The 12,331-nt window shown below is 35.4% G+C and overlaps 1 protein-coding gene across 1 annotated transcript; it reads right to left on the bottom strand.

Moving 5' to 3' along the window:
- Positions 1–8,517: 8,517 nt before the first annotated feature.
- On the bottom strand, positions 8,518–9,924 carry LOC118890477 (dnaJ homolog subfamily C member 7-like). Its single transcript, XM_036843395.1, is given in 3 exon segments — positions 8,518–9,746; positions 9,749–9,849; positions 9,851–9,924. Coding segments are annotated over 3 exon segments (1,371 nt in total). The 3' UTR covers positions 8,518–8,550.
- Between the last annotated feature and the right edge of the window lie 2,407 nt (positions 9,925–12,331).

The raw sequence follows: 12,331 nt of genomic DNA, 5'->3' as shown, positions 1-12,331 counted from the left end.
AATTTTTCTGTAAGTATAAAAGTGTTCTGAAAATATAGTCTATTTAAAAATAAATAAATAAAGAGCAGATACAGCCTCCCAGGTAGCAGGACTGGAGTGCTAACTGAAAAATGCCCCCCCCCCAAAAAAAATAGGGTTCACCAGAAAGAAGAAAAGGGCACATCATTGCAGGTAGCATGAACACCATGTACAGAGACATGGTGACTTGGTGTATTCTGTGCCTTGCACTTCTTGTAACAGCCAGGGAGAGGCATGGGAGGTGTTAAGGTGGCGTGGGGTAAACATGACCAAATTTATTTTTTAAAACTGAAGGGTAGTGGTCAGATTAGGACCAGAGGTAATTTTCAAGGGACAGTGAAATAGTAGTAGGGGTTGAGTATATTTCTTTTTGCAGTAAGGTAACATTTGTAGCATTAATCTCTTTTTCACTATTTAAAACTAATAAAAGCTATTTATTAGGTATTGAAACAAGTGTATTAGTATCCTGTGGCTTTTGTAACAAATTACCACAAAAAAATGTTGGCTTATAAACAACAGGAATTTATCTCTTTCTTTTCACTATTTAAAACTACCTTCTAGGCTGAGTCATTTTCTACCAGCAGTGAGAGTCCCAGAAGAACTAAGATCGATTCATTCTAATGTTTTTTTTCTTTTCTTCTGTTATTCAATTCCTGTTGTGATAATGGTATTGAGGAGTGAAGGCTTTGAGTGTCTAGAACTACGCTAAGGAACTCGGTATGAAGTTTACACAGTAAACTCTAATATTCTCTGTTAATATCGCCATTGTATAGATGAATAAACAGAGGCACAAGAGAGATTGAGTTACTAGTCCTAGACCTAACAGGAAGAATCCAAATCTTTACACAACATGGTACGATTGTTGCCCTAACAAGTATTATTGTGATTAAAAGTGATACTCTTTTGTTTAAGTGAAAGATGATTATGGTTATTACTTTTGCTTTATAGATTCTCATTACTGGATAAGTGAACCCACACAGACTTGTGAAAAAGAAACATGTCTAAACCAGGATACAGACCTGACACCCTAGCAGAAGATTTTGAAAATATGTCACCCTAGGTCACCAGATGGTGCAATGTTCATCTCAATATTGATGACATTACTACAGAATTGGAAAAAATCTATGTGTAAAAAGCTATTTATTAGGTGTCGAAGCAAGTGTATTAGTATCCTGTGGCTTTTGTAACAAATTACCACACACACAAAAAAATGTTGGCTTAAAAACAACAGAAATTTATCTCTCAAAATTTTGGAGGCCAGAAGTCTAAAATCAAGGCATTGGCTGGACCACATTTCTACTGAAAGTTCTAGAGGAGATTCATTCCTTGTCTCTTCTAACTTCAGATGGTACCAGATATTCCTTGGTTTGGGGCTGCAAAGATCTAATCTTTGCTTCCATCTTCATATGGTCCTTTTCTCTCTGTATCTGTTTCTGGTGTGTCTCTTTAAAGGAATCTTGTCATTGGATGTAGGTCTCATCCATATAATCCAGGATGAGCTCATCTCCAGGATCTTTAACTTAATTACATCTGCAGAGATTATTTTTCCAAAAAAGGTCACATTCACAGGTTCCAGGAATTGAAATGTACCTTTCTGGGGCCATTATTTAAACTAATTCATCTAAAAAAAATCATCCAAGATTCTATGATTCTATGAATTCCATTTTTAAAAAAAACAATCTGTGGGGAAAGCATCTACCCTCTTTACACCATGTGGCAATAGACACCACCATTCATGCTGTAGTCCCTGCTTGACTCATGATTGTATTGTGCACAAGGATATTGGTCGCAACTTTAGGATGACTTTCCCATGCTTTATGCTATTATCAGGCTAGAAAGTAAGCTAGTGATAGGAATCAGAATGCAGGGCTTTTGAGTTTTTCCACCTCACCAGTAATTCTGACCTGAAATGTTCAGATCCCTAGAGGTCTAGGAAAGCAATAGTAAGAGACCATGGGCTATTTCCTGTGTTTTGAAGAGCCTAATTGAAATTGTTCATTTGCTTATAGGCAAGATGTGCAGGATAACCAAAATGTCAATCTCTTCTGTTTTGGACTGGAATAGAATGAACTCAATGTAGTAACACTGACTGAACCCCTAGGATTTTAAGTGATGACTAGCAGTCATATAGATGTTGTCTTTGTTCATTTCAAAAACAGAAAAGTCTTGCAGCCACTATGGAAAACAATATGGCTGTTTCTCAAAAAAACTAAAATATAACTATTGTATGACCCAGGAATTCCACTCCAGGGTATATATCTGAAAAAAACAAAAAATGAAAACACTAATTTGGAAAGATACATGCACCACAATGTTCATAGCAGCATTATTTACAATTGCCAAGATATGGAAGCAACCTAGGTGTTCATAAACAGATGAATGGCTAGAGAAGATGCAGTTTATATATACAATGGAATACTACTCGGCCATAAAAAAGAATGAAATTTTGCCATTTGCAGCAACATGGATGGACTTGAAGGGTATTATACTAGGTGAAATAAGTCAGATAAAGAAAGGAAAATGCTGTATGTTATCACTAACATGTATAATCTAAAAAATACAACAAACTAGTGAATATAACAAAAAGGAAGCATTCTCACAGACATAGAGAATAAACTAGTGGTTACTAGTGGGGAGAGGGGAGTGGGGAGGAGCACAACAGAAGTAGGGGTTTAAGAGGTACAAAGTACTATGTATAAATAAATAAGCTGCAAGAATATATTATATACCACAGGGGATATAGCCAATATTTTATAATAACTATAGATGAAGTATAACCTTTAAAAATTGTGAATCACTCTGTTGTACACCTGTAACTTATGTAATATTGTACATCAACTATATATCAATTTTTTTAAAGTTAGAAAAAACAAACAGAAAAGTCTGGTCAGAGTTGTTCAAGATACTCTGCTTACATGTACTCTGTTATGTGCTTTAGCAAAAACTACTGTGTGTTGGGAATGAAAAGTGAAGGAGAGGTCATAATGATTACTACAATGTTTATTCCTTACTTGTACATCATATTAAAGCAAAGTTTCATGAGCTATCTGAATCAGTGATGCACTTTCACCACCTGCACCTTGTAATTTCAGTAACTGAAGATACCAATATACCCATACCCTAAAGATTGAAGACTTCTACTGCAAGGACATTTTTTAGATAGCCTGACTGCCAATTACTTTGATAAAGATACATTTATTTTATCTTGTAAGCCATTCAGGATAGAGAATTAATACTGGGATCTAGTTTGAACATGAAAAAGACAAACTTTGGAGACAGGAGTCTATATATCTGTCTGTTCTACTGGCTATGGAGACAGCAATTCTAAGATCAAAAGCAATGGACTGAGCTGGTAATCAGGCTGGTGAGAATAAAAGTTTGGTCGGGACCGCTTTAGTGAGTAATCTCAGCAGCTTTCTGTTGATGCACAGCCCATGATTCAGACCTCATAGCATGTGAGAGCAGAGACCTTGAATCTCTGACTGTCTCCTTACTCTGACAACAGGGATTTTATCAGAGGTCTGTGTAAGCCTGGGACTTTGGACATGTATCATATCCATTCCATCTGAACAGTTACTATAATCTTCTATCCCTGAGCTCATAATGGTTATGCAATTTCCCCAGAATGTTGGATACTTTACCTTCAACTCTGGTGTGGAAGTTTTCCATACTGAGGCGATAAGAACAGTATGGCTCTTTATGACATCTCTCTCATAAATATGCATTTGAAAGCATGCAAGGTAACATGGGTCTATGGTTAAAAATGAGGTGTCTGGTCGCAGTTGTGACTCCATGGCCTGAAGTTGCTGAAAGATTTGGTGATTGTCCAGTTAATTTGATCAATGCTGACAGCATCGTCATCCCACTCCAATGCAAATCGTGTCTGCTTCACTTCACATTTTTTAATAACATGTTATTAAGATATACTTCCGTACCGTACAGTTTACTAATTTAATATATACTCTCCAGCATTTTTTAAAGATTTTTTTTCGATGTGGACCATTTTTAAAGTCTTTATTGAATTTGTTACAATATTGCTTCTGTTTTATGTTTTGGTATTTTGGCCGTGAGGCATGCGGGATCTTAGCTCCCCAACCCGGGATCGAACCTGCACTCCTTTCATTGGAAGGCGGATTCTTATCCAGGGAAGTCCCTCTCCAGTGTTTTTTAGAATATTCAAAAAGTTGCATATAGATCAGCCCTATCTAACTTCAGAACATTTTCATCACTCCAAAAAGAAACTCCGTAAACTTTAACAATCATTCCTCATTGCCCCCCACCCCCGTCCCCAGCCCCTGGCAACCACTGATATAATAATTTCTGTCCCTATGGATTTGCCGCATTGAATGTATGTGGAATCACATAATATGTGATCTTTTGTGTCTGGCTTCTTTCACATAACATGATATTTTCAAGGTTCATCTATGTTGTAGCACATAAACAGAGCTTCATTCCTTTTTATGACTAACATTCCATCATCTGTATGTACTGCATTTTGTTTATCCTTTCATCAGTTGATACACATTGGGGTTATTTCCACTTTGGGGCTATTATTAATAATGTTTTAAATTTTATCATTATTATTAATAGCAATTATTATTTATTATTAATATGCTTTTGTATAATTTGTTATGTGAACATGTGTTTTCATATCTCTTGGGAGTACACCTAGGTGTGGAATTTCAGGGTTATATGGTAACTAAGTTTAATATTTTGAGGAACTGGCAAACTTATTTCCAACATAGTTTCATAATTTTGCCTTCCCACCAACAATGGATGATATTTCAGTTTCTTCATATCCTTGCCAAAACTTGTTATTGCCCGTCTTTTCTATTATGGTCATAATAGTGTGTGTGAAATGGTATTTTATTGTGGTTTTGATTTACATTTCCTTAATGACTAATGACATTGAGCATTTTCATTACTTACTAGCCATTTTTATATCTTCTTTTGGGAAATGTCATTTTAGAACCTTTGCACATGTTTTCACTGGGTTTTTAAAAAACCTTTTCATTGTTGAGTTGTAATAGTTTTTTAAAATATTCAACAAATAGTTCTTTATCAGATACATGGTTTGCTAACACCATGATTTTCTAACATCAATGAATTCTCTTTTCACTTATTTGATGGTGCTCTTTGAAGCACATTTTTAATTTTGATAAAGTTCAATTTATCTATTTTTTCTTTTAATTTTACTGTCATATCTAAGAAACTGTTGTCTAATTCAATGTCATGAAGAACTCTGCCTATGCTTTCTTCTCAGAGTTTTATAGTTTTATCATCTACATTTAAGCTTCTCTTTCATTTAGAGTACACTTTTGTATATGGTAGGTGGTAAGGGTCCAACTTCATTCTTTTGCATGGAGATATCCACTTGTCACAGCATCATTTGTTGAGAAGATTGTCTTTTCCCCATTCAGTTTTCTTGGAAAACTTGTCAAGAAATCAATCCCCCATAAGTGTAAAGACTTATTTCTGGACTCAATTCTATTTCATTCATCTACATGTCTATTCTATGCCTGCACCACATTATTTGAATTACTGTAGTTTTGTAGCAAGTTTTGAAATCAGGAAGTGTGAACCCTCCAACTTTGTTATTTTTCAAGATGGTTTTGGTTATTCTCAGTCTCTTGAGTTTCCAAGTGAATTTTGGAATTTTTCAGTTTCTGCAAAGAGGTCAAAGGGTATGCTGATAGGGAACGCATGATTTTTCAGAACAATTTGAAGAGTAATGACATTTTAACACTATTAAGTGAACATGGGATGTCTTTCCATTTATTTAGATCATCTTCAATTTATTTCAATGATATTTTTCAGTTTTCAGTGTATTAGTGATGCACTTCTTTTTTAAAACTTATTTCTATGTATTTTATTATTTTATGGTCTTGTGGATGGAATTATTTCTTAAATTTATCTTTGAAATTGAATTTTTTATATTGTTCATATCCTGCAATCATGTTTAACTCATTTATCAACTGCAATAGTTTTGTGGTGAGTTTGGTAGGATTTTATATACAAGATCACATTATCTGCAAATAGTGGTGGTTTTATATCTTCCTTTCCAATCTGGATGTTCTATTTCACTTTCTTGTCTAATTTTCCTATCTAGAATCTCCAGTGCAGTGTTGAATAGAAGATATGAGAGTGAAATTCGTATCTTGTTCTGATCTTAAGGGAATGCATGCAGTCTTTTACCATTAAATATGAAGTTAACTGTGGATTTTCCATTGCTGCTCTTTATAAGGTTAAGCAAGTTCCATTCTACTCCTAGGTTTGTTATGTGTTTTATCATGAAAATGTGTTAAATATTATAAAATTTTTTCTGCATCTTTTGAGCTAATTATGTGAATTTTGTCCTTCATTCTATAATATGGAATGTATTAATTGACTTTAGTATGTTGAACCAGCCTTGAATTTCTGTAGCATATTCCATTTTGTTATGGTGTTTAAATCTTTATATATGCTGTGGGTAACAGTGGCCTTATAAAATGAGTTGGGAATTGTTTCCTCATCTGTATTTTCTTCGGAAAGGTTTGTGAATGATTGTTGTTAATTCTTTTTTAAAATATTTGGTAGAATTCACTATTTGGTAGAATCTATGTGGGTGGGCTTTTCTTAGTGGAAAGAATTTTTGTTACTAATCCACTGTCTTTACTTGTTATAGGTTTATTTATATCTTCTATTTCTTCTTAAAGCAGCTTTAGTAGTTTGTATCTTTCTAGGAATTTGTTCATTTCTTCTAGATTTTGAGTTTGTTGGCATATAGTAGTTCATAATATTCCCTTATGTTTTACTTTCTATATATGTCTTAGGTGATGTCCTTTTATTCCTAATTGGAATTTTCTTTCTTTCTTAGTTAGGCTAGGTAATGGTTTGTCAATTCTGTTGATCTTTTCAAGAACCAACTTTTTATTTTGTGGATTTTCCTTATTGTTTTTCTTCTTTATTTTTCATTAATTTCTGCACTAATCTATATTATTTCCTTCCTTCTGCTTGCTTTAGGTTTAATATTCTTTCCTTTTACTATTTTTTTCCCTAGTGGAAGGTTAAGTTATTAATCTAAGTTCTTTTTTAATATAAGTGTTTACAGCTGTACATTTTCTTCTAATGACTGCTTTAGCTATGTCTCATAAGTTTTGTGTTACCATTTTAATTCACTTCAAAGTAGTTTGTAATTTCCCCTTGAATTATAGGGGAAATTATAAAGAAGAATCCCACTGATTCTTCTTTGCCCATTCGTTACTTAGGAGCATGTTTAATTTCCACATATTTCTAAATTACAAAGCGATTGCTCCAATGAGCTCCATTCCTACTCCCCTCATCTCCACTGTATGGACATACAAATTACAAATGTATACACTATAAACATATCAACACAGTTTTATAAGGATTGCTTTATGCAGTTTTTAAAAATCAGAGAGGATTAGAAAAGTGTTACAAATGAAAATACACTGATACTGTCTTTTATATTTACCTATGTATTTACCTCAACCAGTGTTCTTTATTTCTTCATGTGGATTTAAGTTACTGTTTAATATCCTTTTATTTTGGCTTGAAGTTAAACGTTTTATTATTTCTTGTGGAGCAGACATGCTATCCATGAATTCTCTGATTTTATTTACTTGAGAATGTCTTAATTTCTCCCTCATTTTTCAAGGTTAATTTTGCCAGATGTAGAATTCTTAGTTGACAATCTTCTATTTCAGCACTTTAAACATGCCATCCCACTGCCTTCTGACCTTCCTGATCCCTAAGAAAAGTCAGATGTTATCTTACTAAAGATAGCTTGCAGATGATAAGTTGCATTTCTCTTGTTACTTCCGCCTTCTTTCATTATCTTGGTTTTCAGCAATTTGAGTAAGATGTCTCTAAACATGGATCTCCTTGTGTTGATTCTACATAGAATTTATTGAGCTACTTAGATTATAGTATAATACTTTTTGGTCAAATTTGGGAAGTTTGGGACCATTCCATCTTCAGATAGTCTTTCTACACCTTTCTCTCTCTCCAGTCCTTCTGGGGTCTACATTAGCCATATGTTGGTATGCTTGATGGTGTCCCATAAGAACCAAAAGGCCCTGTTGTTTTTATTTATCCCTTTTTCATTTTCTTTCTCAGACTGGATAATCTCAATTGACCTTTATTCATGATAACTGATTCTTCCTTCTGTCAGTGTAATCCCTTGTTGAGCCCCTCTAGTGAATGTTTTATATTAGTCGTTTTACTTTCTAACTGTAGAATTTCTACTTGGTTCATTTTTTGTTTTGTTTTGTTTTGTTTTAATAAAGTTAAACAGTAAAACAAAAATTCACAAGCTGCCCTGTCCACCCCTCACCTCCCTCCCCTACCCTCAGTCTTCGGCGCTGGCTCCCTTTCCTTCACCCCACTCACACAGACACTGGGTATCCAACTGAAAGAACAAAACTGCTCTAAGTACGTGGATCATGATGAAGGGAGGAGGTGAACTGTGTCCACACTGGAGGTTAAACTGAGCAAGTCTGCATTTTCTGCGTTCTGGATGGTTTCCTTTCATTAGCCAAATTGAAAAAAGAAATTCCCTGGACCAGATGCTTCAAAGCTAAAGCCCCCAGGACCGCCAAAGAATGCCTTGAAGATATTGTTTGCATCAAAATCACCCATATTCATGCCCTCTTCATCCAGGTCTTGTTCACTGTCATAGCGAGTCTTTTTCTTGGGATCAGAGAGAATGGTAAAAGCTTCTCTGACTTCCTTGAACTTTTTCTCCTCCTCCTTCTGAACTTCAGCAATGGCTCCACTGTGCCGATCTGGATGGTGCATCAAGGCCCATTTCCGATAAGCTTTCTTGATCTCGTCCTCAGAGGCATTCTTGTCTACTCCAAGAATCTTGTAGTAATCTTTCCTCTTACTCTTCTTCAGTTCCAGCTGTGCATTTTTTAGGAGCTGTTTGTGTTCTTTTGTTTTCTCCGTCTGATATACTTTTTCATAGTCCCGTACTGCTTCTTCATAGTGTTCTGTGTCCATGTAACACTGACCTCTTCTCAAGTAGGATTTTATATAAGTGTCATCAAGCTTCACTGCATTTGTGCAGTCTTCTATTGCATCATCTAGTTTCCTAAGCTTGGAATTAACCATACCCTGATGACAGTAGAGTTTAGCATTTGTTTTTGTATTATTGGGGTCTATCCCCAGGGCTTCTGTGTACAGTTCACATGCTAGCTTGTAATTTCCTTCTTTAAATGCTTTATTCCCATCTTCTTTCTTTGCTTTAAGTGCTTTGGCATTTCTGCAAGTGACGCAGGCCTTCTCATGGTCAGGAGCCATCCTCAGAGCTTGGACAAAAAACTGAACCGCCTTCTCAATACAATCTTCATAATCAAGGCAAAGACCTCGTACATACAGAGCATGGGCATTGGTGGAATCCATTCGTAAAATGTCACTGGCCACACACTGTGCTTCTGGATAATGACCCAGCATTGCTAAACATTCTGCTTTGAGGATTTTGAAGCAATGGCAGGCAGGGGCATATTCTAGGGCACGGTCCATGCAAAAAACAACCTTCTGAAAATCCCTGTTCTCAAAATCCGTTTCTGCTATTTTCTCATATTCTATGACTGCATTGGCATTCTTGAACTCCTGTTGTGCCTGAGCATTTTTGTGACCCATTTCTAGGGCTCTCTGGAAACTTCGACACGCCGCCATGGCATTCCCTAGAGATAGGTGGCATTTGTCCTCTCGTAGATGTCCCTCACTGACTGCTGTGCATCTCCAAGAGCTTCCCGGAACCTTCCGAGCATCATCAAGGTGGCTGCTCGATTCCTGTAATAGCTAGCATTTTTAGGACACATATCTCTTCACTTCCTCTTCATCTAGCAGCTCTGGTTCGGTCGCCACCATTACCACATTGCACTCCGGGGCAGACGCCATCTTACCTCTGGGACCCTCTACTTGGTTCTTTTTTAAACTTCCTGTCTCCTTACTGATATTCTTTATTTGGTGACACATATTTCTCATTTTTATATAAGTTTTCCTTTAGTTCTTTGCACGTATTTATGATAGCTGATTTAAATTCCAGTAAGTTTAACATGTTACTAGAATTCTCAGGGTCAGTTCCTATTGACTGCTTGTTTTTCCCATTGCCTGTGTATGGGTTATACTTTCCTGTTTCTTTGGGTATCTTGTAAGTTTTTATTGATTATCTAGACATTTAGAATAATGTGCTGTGGCACCTTTAGAAATCCAATTCTCTCTCCCACTAGGGTTTGTTGTCATTGTTATTTGTTTTATTGTTATTGTTATTTAGTATTTTTTTGACTGTTTCTTTAAAGTGTGTATTATTTGTTATGGGTGGCAATTGATGTGTGCTCAGTTACCCTAGTTGTAAGCTAACAAATAGAGATTTTTCTTAAATATCATAAACCAGTGAGTCTACCAACCTTTGCTGAGAGGCTCTGTTGAGCATGTCTTTAATGTTTTGACAAGCAGTCTACCTCTCTGTCTTAGCCTTCACTTCCTGATTGTGCGGAGCCTGACAAAGCCCTAAGTTTTACCTCTGACTGGTGTCACTACCTCAGGCAAATGTTATGTTAAACAATTGCTGCTGATTCTTTTCAGCAAATACCATACAGGTTAGGGCTGTTGACAGAGAGTGAGTTCTGAGTTGGGTCACATAAAAACAAACATTGAAACTGGACTTTTCATCATGCTGCAAGCAAGTCAAAGGGTGACAGTTCTCTGGGGCTTTTTAGGAAGCTCCAAACTATTCTGGCTCCTCCAGTGGCTGCTAGACTACTTGATTTCACAGTTACTATAGTTGTGAGACTATTGCTTTTCAAAGCTCCCATGGAGCTGGGGAGAGAGTGATCGGATTATGGCAAGCTAAAAGACTGCAGGGCTCACTGTTTCTACTAAAATGTAGTTGTTTTTTCTTGAATAAACATTTCATGGATTTTGCAAGCCTTTAATTCATTTGCAGAGTTTATATAGCTTTTATAGGGGAGACGATTTTCAGAAGTCTTTACTCAGACATTTGGAAATCAAGCCCCTCTGCTTCATTTTTGATGATCAAAACAAATAGTTCACATTTGTATAGTATGCTAGTTTTTACAAAGGACCCTCACTTATTACCTCTTTTTCTTTTTAAATTTTGATTTGTGAAATATTTTAAACATAAAAAGTAGGGAAAACAATTTATAGAGTATTCTTGTACTCACTATCCAGATTTAACAGATGAAATATTTTGCCATATTTGCTTCATTTTTCTCTTTTTATTTTGAAAGAAAGAAATATGTTGATTATTTTTCTTTCTTACCCTCTAAAGAGGTTACTTCTCTTTTGAGGTTCACATTTGTTAATGCTAACCATATTTGCAAACTTTTGTACATGAATGCATAAAAATACATGTGTATTTATCTATATATGTATACTGTTTTGTGTGTTCTTTAAATGATAGCTTACTTTTATACATTTCTTTTTGAAACTAGCTTTTCTTTATCATTTTGACATTTATCCATGCTGATGCATATAAATCTATAGTTTAACAGAATAGTACTTCATTAAATTATCAAATATACTCTATTTATTCAGCCTTATACCGATGACAGTTCAGGAGAGTTGTTGTGAGTGGTGTGAGCTCTGAAGCCAGAAATCCTGGGCTCTAATCCCTTTTGGGTCACTTATATTTGTAATTTGGGGGAAATTATTTAACTGCAGTGACTTGATTTACTCATATGGGTATAACAATAGTACCTACCACATAATTTTTAGGATTAAATTACATAGTACAAATGAAAATCTTAAAAGAGTTCTTGGGAAACAGTAAGGCCTTGGCAAGAATTAGTTCCTATTATAAACAATGCTGCAGGAAACACCCTCATACATATCTTATGAAATTTCTGGATAATAAAATATGCAATGTCCAGCTCAAAAGAATGATACCAAGGTGCATTTCCACTAGCTTTTCCCACATTCTAATCATATATTGGTGGAATCAGACAACCAGCCTGGGTCAAGGTATTTGACATGCATATATTCAACAAAAAAATCAGTGTCCAGAATGCACATTTACTGAAACCTTCTGTAAGTTTGTAAGAAAAAATATTCCCATTAAAAAATGGGAAAATAAATGTGAATAGAAAATTCACTGAAAAAGAAACTCCCATGACCAATAGAGTCAGAGAGGCTAATTGGCTAACTGGTAGTTAGAAACCTTGTAAGTAAGTGATCCAAAGTAGCTTTAATGCACATTTCCCAAGTCCACACCCAGACTTTCTCCACTACTCCACTTTTCTTCCAATTAATCCTCCAATTACTGAATCTCTGCTTCTCTAAGCGA

This window comes from Balaenoptera musculus, chromosome 2 (assembly GCF_009873245.2).
Source record: "Balaenoptera musculus isolate JJ_BM4_2016_0621 chromosome 2, mBalMus1.pri.v3, whole genome shotgun sequence".
Classification (NCBI taxonomy): Eukaryota; Metazoa; Chordata; class Mammalia; order Artiodactyla; family Balaenopteridae; genus Balaenoptera; species Balaenoptera musculus.
The sequence above is the reverse complement of the archived record's forward strand: the minus strand, read 5'-3'. Positions and strand labels throughout refer to the sequence as shown.